Source organism: Amblyomma maculatum, chromosome 3 (assembly GCF_055883805.1).
Source record: "Amblyomma maculatum isolate TAMU_Amacu chromosome 3, ASM5588380v1, whole genome shotgun sequence".
NCBI lineage: Eukaryota > Metazoa > Arthropoda > Arachnida > Ixodida > Ixodidae > Amblyomma > Amblyomma maculatum.
In genome coordinates this window covers 140,806,631-140,820,487 of record NC_139346.1, presented here as the reverse complement: position 1 = coordinate 140,820,487, position 13,857 = coordinate 140,806,631, and the positions used below count along the sequence as shown (strand labels likewise).

The 13,857-nt window shown below is 44.6% G+C and overlaps 3 protein-coding genes across 3 annotated transcripts; 1 reads left to right on the top strand and 2 right to left on the bottom strand.

Moving 5' to 3' along the window:
- The first annotated feature begins 6,007 nt into the window (after positions 1 to 6,007).
- LOC146196208 (uncharacterized) lies at positions 6,008 to 7,881 on the top strand. The gene has a single exon (XM_084596346.1). It carries the CDS (start codon positions 6,325 to 6,327, stop codon positions 7,528 to 7,530), a length of 1,206 nt encoding a protein of 401 aa, XP_084452472.1. The 5' UTR covers positions 6,008 to 6,324; the 3' UTR covers positions 7,531 to 7,881.
- A 941-nt stretch (positions 7,882 to 8,822) lies between these two features.
- On the bottom strand, positions 8,823 to 9,884 carry LOC146196207 (uncharacterized). The gene is made up of 2 exons (XM_084596947.1): positions 9,873 to 9,884; positions 8,823 to 9,686 (listed from the first exon to the last, which is right to left on the bottom strand). The coding sequence occupies exons 1-2, from the start codon at positions 9,882 to 9,884 to the stop codon at positions 8,991 to 8,993; spliced, it is 708 nt and encodes a 235-aa protein (XP_084453073.1). The 3' UTR covers positions 8,823 to 8,990.
- A 78-nt stretch (positions 9,885 to 9,962) lies between these two features.
- LOC146196206 (uncharacterized) lies at positions 9,963 to 12,059 on the bottom strand. The gene is made up of 2 exons (XM_084596946.1): positions 11,854 to 12,059; positions 9,963 to 10,755 (listed from the first exon to the last, which is right to left on the bottom strand). Exons 1-2 carry the CDS (start codon positions 12,057 to 12,059, stop codon positions 9,963 to 9,965), a joined length of 999 nt encoding a protein of 332 aa, XP_084453072.1.
- Between the last annotated feature and the right edge of the window lie 1,798 nt (positions 12,060 to 13,857).

Sequence of the window (13,857 nt, the reverse complement as noted above, 5' to 3'; positions counted from 1 at the left end):
GGCTTTGAGGGTCGTGTCGTGCTGCTCATCAAGCTTTCGGGCATAGTTAATAGGGTCAGGACTAGCATGGCCTTCTGGCAGTTTCAAACCTGTTCGAACAAAAGCATTCCTGACACACTTCACGAGGTGCGGGAAGTCAGATATAAAGAACAGGAAGCGTTCTGGGTCTGTAGGGTGCCGTCTTTTACAGACCGTGTTTTCTTTCCTGCCGTGTATGCCAAATGAGTGCCACATACACATACTCCAAGCAGCTCCATCAGTAGTGATGAAATCTAAGTGCAAGCCAGCATTTTCGCACATGACCACTGCTTCGATGGTTATCTTTCCCAACGTCTCTGCCTTTACATTGCTGTGGGATGCAAACACGCCAATAATCTGGTGCCACGTTCCAGTAAAAGGCACAAACAATACAAGGCCATGGTCGCATGTCCTGGAGCGCTCACTTTCAGGTGTGAACTTCCCAAGGTCCACAAAACCTTCGATAGCGCCACTGGATGTCAAGCTCAAGCTTTCGGATAGTTTAATCTCATCAATTAAGAGTCCGCCATGGCGCTGGAATAAGTCCATTGATTTTGTTTTCTCTGCAACAGCACCAAACACCTTCTCGCTTAGGCCAAACCCACTCCTGTAACTCTTTAAATATCGGCGTAAGGATGTTCGAGAAGGCGAGGTGATTATTTTGTTTCTGCGTATGTGCTCATAGAGCCTGGGGCTCTTCATGCACATTATCAAGCACTCCAGTGCCCACTCACTTTCATACTTCATTCCTTTCGTACATTTCCTTTTCGACGCTGCAAAGCACGCCTTGACCTGCTGCTGCTGCTTCATCGGTAAGGCCTTGACTGCTTCCTCAAAGACCACAGAATCAAGCTGCGTATTCTTTTGCTTCAACTGCTCAATGCTTACCTTGGCTCGAAGGACACTTAGCCTGTGCCTTTTCGCTTGTGCTGTTTGCAGCTTCAACCTATATGAAAGCGATTGAACTCCGGTTTTTACTTTTCTCCTTCTGTAGGATGCCTGATTAAGCAGCAGTCTCCTGAGGTGCTTGCACTGGGTACAGACTCCTTCTGGCGTTTGAGCAACTGCACGACAAGATGAACTGAAAGTTCTGCTACCACAGGTCTTGTCTTTGCTCTTGGCATTTGCTTCAAATTCGCCAGTTTTGCCAAAACCTCTGCGTGGGATCATGGAGTCCACGTTGCGAAACAACTCTTCTGCCATATCCATGTCAATAATATTAACAGTTTCGACTTTTGTGGCTTGCACAAAAACCGTTGCCTGGACTGTCTTCTCACCTGTTGCCATAAGCACATACTTTTCAAAATTTATGCTCTCACCTTCTAGAGCGCACACGCTAAACACTGTGAGGTTGCCGGCTTCAGCAATCAGGTGTCTAGCCCCGCTGGGAAGATCACACCTTCGAACGTCAGGAATTTATGGCACTTGGTTGCAATCACTTTCTGCGCTGCACGAATCTATTGGTTCTGCACAGACACGCTTGATTCCTGGCGCAGGATCTTTGAAGGCAAACCGCAGGTTGAAGTTCTTGATGTCCTCTTCTTTGGCGCTTTCTTGGAGAGGTATGCGGGAACATTGGGGAATACGGTTGGGACTGCGTCTGGTTTCAGCACCGGCTGTTCTCGTGGAATCTGCACTGTTGCACCGTTCACCACGTGCATGAAACAGCACTCAATAAACTCCTCGTCGAAATGACGCTCACATAGCGTCGAGTTCGCGTCCAAAGATTTGTCGGCACGGGGGACGGCTCTTTGCCAAGCTTTGAAACGTGCAGGGTCCTTGGGCACAGAAAAAAGAGACACACGCTGACAATGCTGCCTCGACGACACATAGCCGGACGTGCAGCCAGGGGCGAAGCACTGACGCTGCCTCGCTTTTTTTTTTCGTTAGAGTTCATCTGTTTGGCGAAGTTAGCCACTCACATTAACATGTCAGCAGCTTGTCATAAAGGAGAGATTACACTGGCAGCCGCGAATAAACAGGAACGCTGCTGCGCCGTCCAGATACTATGAGATACTGCAGACAGGGTTGCCAGGTCCAAAAAATGAAAAGTCGCCACAAAAATGGGAAAAGTAGCCAGAAAGTAGCCAACCAGAGGAAGAGCAATAAAAAGTAGCCAAAAAGGAGCCATGGGGCCATGCATTGGACAGCAAATGGAGCGCTCACTGCAAAAAGACAACCAAAAAAATTCGTTTAATAGTCGTTTTATTCCAACGCTCGTGAAGAAACAAATGCCAGTTGCGTCTTGTAGCAACTAAATCACGTAGAAACGTTTTCTGAAAAAAAAAACTGGCTGCGTAACACTGCGATATTATATAAACAGACATAAAACTAAACTGACCAGATAAACACAAGTGTTATCAGAAACTTCTCTGTGATGATTAGAAACAGTATAAAATGCATAAAATTATATCCATGAAAATGTAAGTATAAAATGTTAGCCGAGTTGGACGTCTCAAACAATGGCTACAAAAGGAGAATACGACGAAACGAAACTGCAACCACTCATGTACGATGTTCAGGTCTGCCGTAAATAGTTGAGTTGACCTTCTCAATCATGGTTTGGGTTTATCAAGGATACGGCCAATGTGCAGGAGGTGTTCACATGATCACACACACTTCTTTCCTTTTTGATCATGACTACTAGGCGTTGGACGGGAACCTTCGGTTTCTCAAGTATAATATTACATTATCGAGAGGCGTTTACCTTGCCTAGAGATATAGAAATCATTCTTTCATAGGTATACCGAGTATCTTCGTAAGCTTCCTTGACACCAGTGCCTAATAATGTTCGGCGAATTGTGGTCAATGAATGGTTGTCCGCGCTCCTTGATCGCATTGAAAGTGCGCAACTGTTTTATTCAGTGAACAAACTAGAGTGCAAAAGCCACTTTCACACTGATGAGACAAACCTATGGACGGAAGATGTACTCATGACTAATTTATTGTCAGCGGGTGCGCGCTAAATAAGACCTACTGCACGCAAATATGCACAGGCAAAGAAAAACATTTCGAAGCAGTTCGTGGTAAGCCTAGCTAGTGTGTTAGTTCTGTTGTTGTGATGTTTATCTAAGTTTGGCCAGCTAGCATAATGTGTTTACACTTGCCCTTACTTGGTCATCTATAATGCAAAGTTTGGCTTTAAGAGCAGTTAAATAATTAGCACTAATTAATTCGGTTCGATAACTAGCACAACTCATTTGCATTCAACCTAAGCTTTCGAAAGGTATATGACTCGATGCTATAATGCAAAGGGTGGTTTTGATTGCATATAGCTCACTAACGCAAATATGGATCACTAATTCAGAGCATTTGGATTGATTCTAAGCTTTTCAACGGTATATGACTTGATCGTCTAGCTCGAAGTTTGGTTTTATACAAAATTTACTAATTAACGCAGAATAATGATGATCGCTAACTACCACAGTGCCCTTACACTTGGCCTAAGCTTCCCAACGGTATATGACTCGATGCTGCAGCGCAAATTTGGGTTTCAAGTGCGATTTACTAAATATCATTTAATTTGGCCCGTAATTGGTCAAAATAAATGTATAATTAACCAATGATCCCAACTTAAGGTTTATCACGTGACATATACTATGCTTAGCCAAGCTAGCTTGAAAGTAGCGAAATAGACTAAGCGGCCGCTTTGACTTTCTCTCATCTTAACGTTCAAAGCACCAGCCTGGGTCGGTTTCTCGTTTTGCGAGCTTTTACCGCGGTGATGGAGTTCACGCTCAAAAAAAAAACACAGACAAAGTAAGAGGCAGTACTTGATCCTGGAGCGCAGACCTGGCCCAAAAACGCGCGCTTCACTGACTGCTGTGGCCGGCCGGCGGGCGCCAGGGAGAAAAAGCGTGTCGTGTGCAGAGCTCGCAGCCGCCGCACCGCCTTAGCCGCGCGAGGAGAATTGAGGAGGAAAGCGCGGCGCGGAGGAGAGTGTCGCTACCACCGTGGTCGCTCCTTTCAAATTATCAAGGGGTTTTAGTGGATAGATGTTAAGAGCGTCCCCTTTGAAACAGGGTGGAGACAGTCGTCACCATGCACAGTTGGTTGTATTGCAGCGCTACCGTTGATAGGTTTGCTATCTGTCTAACTATAAAAACTAGCATCCTGAACAGCGCGCAAACGGGCTTGTTGGAATAGGCGAAAATTTTTCAAAAGTAGCCAGAAAGTAACCAAATAGCAAACCTAAATTTTTTGTCGCCAGGTGGCTCAGAAAGTAGCCAATTTGGCGTAAAGTAGCCAAATCTGGCAGCCCTGCAGACGCGCATGATCGCGTGACTGCATCGCCAAGCTGACCGCAGCGCCACCGCGGCGTTCGCGGCAGCGCGTCAACCACAGGATCGCACTCTCTCGGCGGATACGCCGGCGCTGGCGTCACCTCCCCCTTCTAGCCACCATACCCATGCTTTTTCGCCGTTGCATGCCCTAGTGAAAAGGCGCCCAGAAAAAATGCCTCTACTGTTTTTGCAGGCACTAACGTTAGGGGATATACTGCAACACATAGGAACGCGCGAAAAAAGGATTAGATGCCTAATCGAAGGTGAAGAGGTGCTCAACTCTGGTCATTTGATATGCTGCGGTGTACAAGGTTGCACGGCAGAGACGGTAACCCTACAAGGACTGTGCCTGCAGACTTCCCACGTGAAGGAAAAACCGCACGAGCTGCAATTCACTTACACCTCCGACCGCTCTCTCAAGGTATGTGTACCAGTTTATTTTAACTTCGTTTTCGTCGTGATACAAGAGTAGAGCCGATGTGCGAGTTGTCAATAGCCTGAGCAAAAAAAAATCTAGGCACTCTGAGCTACTGTGATCTACACAGAAAACGCAGAATGTTCGAAGAAAATGCAGGTCGTTCTTCCAACTAGACATTTCAATACGTGTATGCACGTTACAGCTATTGCGTCGCTTGCAGTGGTGTGTGCCGCAAATGCTTATTCAGTCTCCCTGCGGTGCGTGCATGTGTCAATTGTCAGTAACATTAGTGTATTTAATTGAGAAGAAAATGCTTACGCACTTCAGATGACCGAGTGTGCAAATTATGCGACAAACGGCGCGTCTGTGGAGAATATTTTCCAATGTGCTGAACATCGTCGCTCTGGCCGCGATCGAGTTGCCGCGGCCATCTGGAACAAGTCTGCGCCGCAGATGCAGAAATCGCGGACAGTTTAGCTTGCATGTGAAACGATTCAACTTGTGCCGCAGGTCTTGAAGAAAGAATCATATTGAGGTTCAGTCTATTCGCAGCGAACACATTCCGAGCGGAGCGAGATGAAACAGTGGCGATGTCCTTTAGGCCATGTTAAGTATCCTTAAAAATCGAGAATTAAACATAACAAGCTGATTTATATTAACATAACAAGCTCCGTATTGGTACGTCCGTCGGAGGTACAGACTACGTCCGTTTTTGTATATCCGCATGAGAGACGAGGTGTACGTCCGATGTACGTACGGACGAGTATGTTTCTAGGACATATATTTCCTCGCTAACAAAATTCTGTTTCAACATTCACACTTGTCTTCAGCTCGAGATGTGTCCTGCCTGGTCAAAAAAAAGAAAAAATATTGGGGCCAATTGGGACCTGCAAATGGTTACATCTGGACCCAATATTGGACACCACCTCTCCAATGGATTAGTCCAGTTGGATTAACCAAATGGTTCAGCAAATACCAATTGGGCATTCTAAATAGTTCCAATAGGCCGTATGCAAAATTGGTAGCGCCATCTGGTGAACGCGTTCGAAACTACATACGCCATCTTGTGTTGGGCAAGGGACCCATACTGCCCATACGCCTGGGTGTCTTACGGACGGATTGAGCTGCGTGCGTGCGCGTTAAAGCGGAATGTTTATATAGTGCTTTCTACCGGCAAAATGCCCGCACACTGCTGTGTTCCACTCTGCAAACAACGGGGAGTGATTGACGACTGTGGAATCAAGGTAAGACTCGCGGGATTACTTTTTTACAAGAAATGGATCATTGTACAAGAAATGGATCATTGCAATCCGCAGAGATGAAGGCGCCAACTTTACTGTTGGCAAATCAACAAAAGTTTGCTCAAAGCACTTTCGTGAAACTGACTATGTGCCTGGTGTGGCAAGTGGCTACAGGCTTCTTCGGGACACTGCTGTGCCATCAGTGTTCAGCTTCGTTAAAGATAAAAAGATCCGGAAGCCACCAAAACAGCGTGCGCCACCAGCAACAAACACAACTCTGAAGCAAGCACGTCACACAGTGCAGGCATCAGGGTCGACTGAGAGTACCGGCAGTAGCAGCATTGCTATACCTGTGGATGCATCCATGTGCAGTGATGAACAGGACACCGAAAGCTCATGCGAGCGGCCACAGAAGACTGATTGTTCGACACGAGATTTGGAGCCGGTCATTTCCGTTGCAGAAGAACAGGAAAAAGAAATAAGGAGACTTCAAGATAGGTGCACACAGCTGGAAGAACAGCTGACAGCAGCCAGGGAGGCTGCTCGCCAGCTGCAAGCTGAGAAAGAAGACCTAGCTAATGAGCTTGCTGAAGAAAGACGTAAGGCAGCCGCCTTCTGCATCGAGTCATTTAAGGACTGTGATCAAGATGTCACGTTTTACACTGGTCTGCCCGATTACAGCCGCTTCATTGGCCTTCTGCTTTTCTTGAAACCGGAAGAGAATGGCTGTGATGCTTTCTGCACCGACACTGTGGGTGATGCCAAATCCAGTAAGGGTCGCAAACGAAAACTGACGGGGAAAAATGAGCTGTTTTTAGTTCTTGTGCGGCTTCGCCTTGGCCTGTTTGAAACTGATCTGGCACACAGATTTAATGTTTCGCAGTCCACTGTCTCAAGAATATGTACCACCTGGTTGAACCTGATGTATGACAGATTATGTATGATACCCCTGTGGGCACCACGAGCTGTAGTGAATGCAACCATGCCACCAGAGTTTTCTGAAAAGTATGCATCAACAAGAGTGATACTAGATGCAACTGAGATCCAGTGTGAAGTCCCCTCATCTTTGTCACTACAGTCTAGCACATATTCAGTTTATAAGTCCTGCAACACCTTTAAAGGACTAATAGGTGTGCAACCTAATGGACTGCTCTCCTTTGTGTCTGAGCTATTCACTGGGTCAATCTCAGACAGAGAATGTGTGATCAAGAGTGGTTTTCTTGATTTAGAGTTTGATGAGGGTGATTCTGTCATGGCAGATAAAGGCTTCCGTGTTGAAGACCTCTTGTGCAAAAAAAATGTTCACTTGAACATTCCTCCATTTCTGATAAATAGGAAGTTTACGAACAGTGAAATGAAAGAAACTCGAGAAATTGCCTCGCTCAGAATTCACGTTGAACGCAGAATACAAAGGATCAAGTCATACCACATATTTGACAGACCAGTACCCGTCAGCTTGGCACCACTTATCAATCAGATATGGACTGTGACAGCCATCCTCTCAAATTTCCAGTCACCCCTAATACAACCTCGAGGAAGCATAACTACTTCTGATGAAGCAAATGTCTGAATAAGTACAAACGTTCGTGACTAAAGATTTAAATCCCATTAGAGCAAAATAGCCACGACTGAAGCATCGGAGTTAGCAAATCTAACTGCCCTTAGCAAGTGCTCATAAAGTAAGATATATAGGTTTGGTTGTTGGGGTTTAATGTCCCAAAGCCACTCAGGCTATGAGAGACACCATAGTGTAGGGCTCAGGAAATTTCAGTCACCTTAGGTTCTTTGACGTGCACAACATCTCACAGAACACGGGCCTCTATCATTTTGCCTTCATCGAAATAGGTTAAATCCCTGCCGCAGATTCGCATCTTTCAGGTCAGCAGCCAAGTGCCATAACCAGAGCCACTATGGCGGCAAATAGGACATAAAGCTTTAGCAATCCATTTTATTATTAAAAAATCAAGGATTTGTTTCAATATTACAAACCATCTTTGCAGTGTCAAGTATAGCATATATATTAAAACTTGATTCAGTCTGAGTGTAGTGCATATAGAACAGCTCATTTATTGCCATTTTATCACTGGATTGGCTTTGCTTAGCATGATAAAAGACAAAGGTAGCGTGACTGACATTTTGTTTTCATGTACAGATGTATACACATAAAAGGAATGTAGCTGTGAACACATTTGAAACAAGTCACCAATTTGTATTGGGCTGCGAGCACTTTTGACGCACATTTAGGTGCCACATATGACTGCATATTACCTACTTTAGGTTCAATAAAGGCATGGAACATGCTGTACTGATGCACTCGAATAAGACAGTGCAAATGAAATGGGTAGCATCGCTGCAACTCATTTTAAGTGTGATGATATATAGCCAGAAAGCCTCTTTTTAATTTTATTGATTGAATTTTCTTTTCATGTGCAGTACAAATGCGAGCCAGGCTACTTATGCTATTGATAAGTTAAGCCGAATTTTACTCATTTATTGCAAGCTACTTCCGTTATATAGTTTGTGGTGCAATATTGACAGTAAAGTAACATTTTTAATCACTCTGTCAATTTCTTTCTTTCCCTTGAAGCTTACTGGGACAGTAATTTGGTTACTTGAATGCATCTCATTCGTGCATAATAAAAGAGGAAAGAATGCTAGCAGCAGTACATTATATAATATGCACGATATGAAGTGTCTGTCGAGTATTCATGATGAAAAAGCTGAAATGAAGCCGCAATAGACTTCCATATTAATGTCAACATTCATGTTCCTTGATGCATTGTACCATTATTAGTTTTATATTGAAAATAAAAATATTTTTCTCCTTCAGCCTGAGGCTGCTGTCTCCACCAAATGCTCAACAGTAGTGATAACATCTTATATATTCAGCAGCAGTGTCAACAGAACTCTGCTCAGTAGTTAAATTGGCTCTTATTTACATACCACATATATATTTGATACAGAGCCCACATGCATCACTGATTTCAAGCACATTTCTGTTTTAGGCTTTTGCTTGGCATGAACAAAACACTAGTGACATTGATGCCGTGTCCTGATATACGGTAACATGTGCGAAAAAAAGAAGGCGTCAAGTTTTGAACGCATTTGAAGCCATTCTTCCTTGTCAAACCATATGCGTTCCACTGCAATCCAGTTCTCTGAGCACACAACGAAGTCTGCCCACAAGCAACCAGCAACAGCCATTTGACCCAGCACCTGTGTGTAGTAATCATGCTCTCTCTTGAGGCTCGGTTGGCCATTTTCCCCAAAAGTGAGGCAAGATGACTTTATCATGGCTTCTTCTGGTTGACTGTCCTTTAGTGAATATGGGCACTTAATTTCCAATAGCCCGAATGTATCCTCTTCTGGGTCGAAAACAAACCTGTCGGGGCTTGCACCAAGCCATGGAAACTCTGGATTTACTGCTAAGCCACTGTGTAAAAGTGACACAGAATGTCCATAGCTCTGCATTACGGCACTGTACCGGTCAGCAGCCAGACTTTCATTTCGGAGTCCGTATTGAACAGCGCGCACACGAGAGAGGTCCTTACTTTCAACTATGTTCGCGATTCCTTTATCGGTCCACTCTTCTCTCCTTTTGATGACTCTCCCAAAACGTGAGGCAGTTAATCGGGCCACACGAGCTTCTCGCCACCTCGCACTGTGTGTCTGCTGCCTTGAATTTTTTTCCAAGTCTCTCGCTTCTTCTGGTGACAGCTGTAGTTCCTGTGATTAAATGAGAAATGTCTATTGCCTCCGTCTACATTTTAAAGACTAGCATTGTATATCACATTAATTCGTTACGGTGTGCTGACGGCTAAACAAAAAGCAAGCACATCACATTAGATTTGTTTCAAATGATCTATTGTGTATCCCATATTTAGATTTGATTATCGTAGTTTACAAACATACTGTGGTCTTCATTAGATGAAATTTTATGACAATACCTTTACACTATTACAAACTTTGTAATAATGACACTACTGTTTGCAAAAAAAAAAATTACCCACATCGATTCGAGGCCACAGTGCAGAAAGCGCAGGCATTAAAGCATTCATGTCCCTTCTGCAACTTGGAATTTCGCTTAAAGTATGCAGTGCTTACCTTCAATATATTCAGCTCTTCAGAACATAAGGTATCAGGAAATTTACAGTCTGCCACCTCATCAAAAAGATGAAGGTCAGGGACGACAGTGACCCTTCCAGACCCTAAAAAAATGTTGTCTGACAGCCATGTCCTAAAACCCGAAGGCAGCTTTGCCTGTTGGTAGGCAAGTGGTGAACCGGGTGGTGCTGGTCCCCTTTTTGTTTCCACGAAAGGCCTTTTAGCAGCCAGAAACACCATGGCAAAGTCATGGCTGCCAAGGTCATCAAGTGTTTTGCCCAGAGCATGTAGGGCATTCAGGTTTTGCTGCACGTCCCCCTTCTGTGCAGGTGCATTAGACAGCCGTAATGGGTAAGGCAATGGTATGCCATTCTCCCGTGGGCTCCTCCAATCAATGTTCTGAACATTCATTGCCCTGATTCCCTGTCGTCTAGGGCGCCTCCACTGCTGAGGCAGCTCTGTGCAAGTAAGCTCAGCTGGAGCCTCTTTAAAACCCTGCTTCTTGAGCAAGATTATCATCCGCAGCACGGCAAGAATGTGGCTGCATGAGCTACTCGCCCCTGCAGGGCACTCGCAGGTTGCATCAGTGATGGCACCAGTTGTGTGCCGAAAGGCAAGAAGCACATGGTATGGTTTCCCAGTCTTCTTTTGACTCCGAAAACATGTCGCTCGTGCATAGACAATGTCAAACCTGCAAGGAGAATAAAATGGCAATGATCATAACCATTGTCTAAGATGAGATCTGCACAATGACATAAAAGGAAAGTTGCCATCATAAGGATGAGAAAGAAAAAGGTGAAAATAAAAGAACACTACAATACACGAACAAACAAGGGTATGAAACAAAAATTTGGGCCCACTACGATGACAACTGTTATATAAGGGTGATGCTTCCAAACTATATCCTATGATTTGTTGAAATCCAAGCCTTAAAAGAGGATAGGTATGAACTGGCTCGGGTATCCTAAGACTTAAGGATAATTTTGTATCCCTCTGGGTATGCAACTTTACAAAAAATATGTAAAGGCACTCGAGCAGTGTTGTGCAGAAAAACAAAATAAAATTCAAAAGGAGCTACCTTGTTGTTGTACACTTGTATACTTTGCATTATGTCCCAGCTTTACAATATGTTTTGTTTTTCCTTTTTATATTCATATTCATGTGTAACTGCTAAATACTTCTGTATGCCCCTTATGTAACCTTGATCACTTTTTTCTATATTTATAATCGTGTATGACTGTTGAATGCTTCTGTGTCCCCCCCCCCCTCCATATTATGTCCCTAATGGTCAATAAACGATGAACAAATGAATATTTTAATGAATAACAACTTCTGGGAATATAATCATTGCATGTGATGTTACACTATAGCCGAGTCATTCTTCGTTTTTTGCAGGGTCATAGCCTTTTAATCTCAATGTGAAGGCATCTTAACTGTTCCCGCCTCAGGTTTAGTTATCTTTACTTTTACCGAGTCTTTTGAGTTCCCGCTCCGAGGGGAAACATCGCTTAACATGATTCTGTGCCCAGAGGCAGCCTACTACACATGCAAATCGGAAAGCGCCATGTCCATGGGAAAACAACTACGAGATTTCACTTCACCCAAAAGCACTTCATATATAGATAGTAGCCGATATACGAATTGACGCATATGAGCAGTCAAACTATGTCGCTCCTGCGCCGCCAGTGTTTGCGCGCCTACCGCAGTGAGGGAAAGCCTTGAATACACTGCAGCAGAACAAAGTCCATCAGCGACGAACATATGTAAAAACACAGATAACTCCACATACCTCGAATCGCAGATGTTAGTGGCCAGCGACGATGGAACAGCGTAGGCCTCGACGGCGAAGGAATACGCTTTCTTTTGCTGCCGCATCGACGGAGTTGCCGACGAGCAGAAATGCGATAAATCGTCCTCAGTGAGGTGCGGCAAATCCTCCAGATTCTTTCGCCACCTCTCGTGGCCGCTTGAGGGAAAACGCTGCCCTTGTGCCATAATTAGCAAAAATAGTGCTAATTAGCAAGACAGCGCATAATTAGAAAATAGAATTAGCAAAGATAGCGCGGTTCCATCAGCCAGTTCACGCCCGACGATTCAAAGGCAGCCGCGGTATGGTGGCTAGCCGCGGGTTCGCGGGCGATATGTCTGAAGTACTCGCCCAACACAAGATAGCGGCGTGTGCATGTTGCCAGATGACTAAGTAATTTTGCATATCCCCTATTGCGTGTAAAATTTCCTTCGGATTTTCCAAATGGTACTCAGAATTCCAACAGGAAATCCAATTAGGTTTGCAACTTCCATTCGGCCCCTGAGATAGCGAATTGTATTTTGTACCAAATGATTAGCTGGTAGGCCTAAAAAACTTGCACATACACAGTATGGGCGATTGTCATTAATTTCTCAGCTTTCATGCCGCAATTCGTTGTATCCGTTGGTAGCGGCGGTCGTGATCTTCAATTGTTACTCTGGTTGAGCCTTAACGTATGTACTACATGTACCACCTGCGCGGCTTCGCCATCCACGATAGTCCACGACCACGTCTTGGCGAACGAAAGCGCCGGATTACCTTGCACAGTGGGTCTTTACAAAAATTGTTTTTTTGCTGTTTGAAATCCCCGCCAGTCCCCGCTGGTATAGACTGTTTTCGCGGCGAGGAGGAAACTAGCCTCGAACCGGAACGCGCTGCGCGGCTCCTCCTGTCTGGTATGTGGGGACGCGGGGATAGCAGCGGGGGCGGCGGGGCATTCTACGGAGAAAGGGCACACGTTGCAGTCTTTTGCACACAGAGTGTCTTGAATAGCCGCAAAGTATCTAAGCCGATTAGCTGATGTGAGCGATGTGCTTTCTTTTCCTGTTATTTCTTTTTTCGCCCCTTTCTTTCTTTCATTTCCCTGATCGTTTCATTTCCGCCGGCCGCAGTTTAGCTGCTAAGAGCTGCCGCGGTTAACGCAATCTTTTTTTTTTCACTCAGTTGTTTACATAAAAAAAGCAAACAAAAGGAGAGGATTAACAGACGATAAAATATTAATAGCGGTGGTATGCGCCTGTGTTGCTCTACACTGTTCCACTTGCAACTCACTCCATTGGGTGAAGACGACAGCTTCTGAATTTCAAGCCGCAACCGAAAATGTTTCGCTTTGGCAGCCTTTCGTGCGAGTTCCGAACACTGTGTTTGTAGAGTAGAGACCGAAAAAACTGAATACCCGTGGCAACAAGTGGATGATATTCCTTGCGGCAAATATTTACGAGATGCCGCCAGGTAAAGAACTATTTCGATTCAATCACCTGAGGTTAATGCAAGTATGAAAGAACCTGTCCCACTTGAAGACAACGATATACTAATAAATTTGTTGTGAACTTATTTAGTGAAACAGTGCTAAAATATTTTTTTTAAACACGGATCTCGTAAGATTTTGTTGCCTATAATACAGGAGAATATGATCATAGTAATAGCAGCGATTGCTTGCAGTAAGCAAACCTTGCGACGAGAAATGGACTATATAATTGTTGACAAAAGCAACTTTTGATGAGGTCATTATTGGACATAATTTAAGGTCACTATTTCATAGGTATCAATTGTCCATTTTATCTTGTATTTGGATGTCAGCATGACGGCAGCGTCAGACAAACACAACTAACGCCCAGTCAGAGAAATTGCAGGATAGCAGCTCTCGCCATTGACAAGTCATCGCCACTCCCCGCACATACGGGCAAACAGGTGGTTGAGTCATGTAGGTAATGCTGAAATCCGAGTGCCTGGTAGTGGACGCTTGAACACCCTGCCTGATTGTCA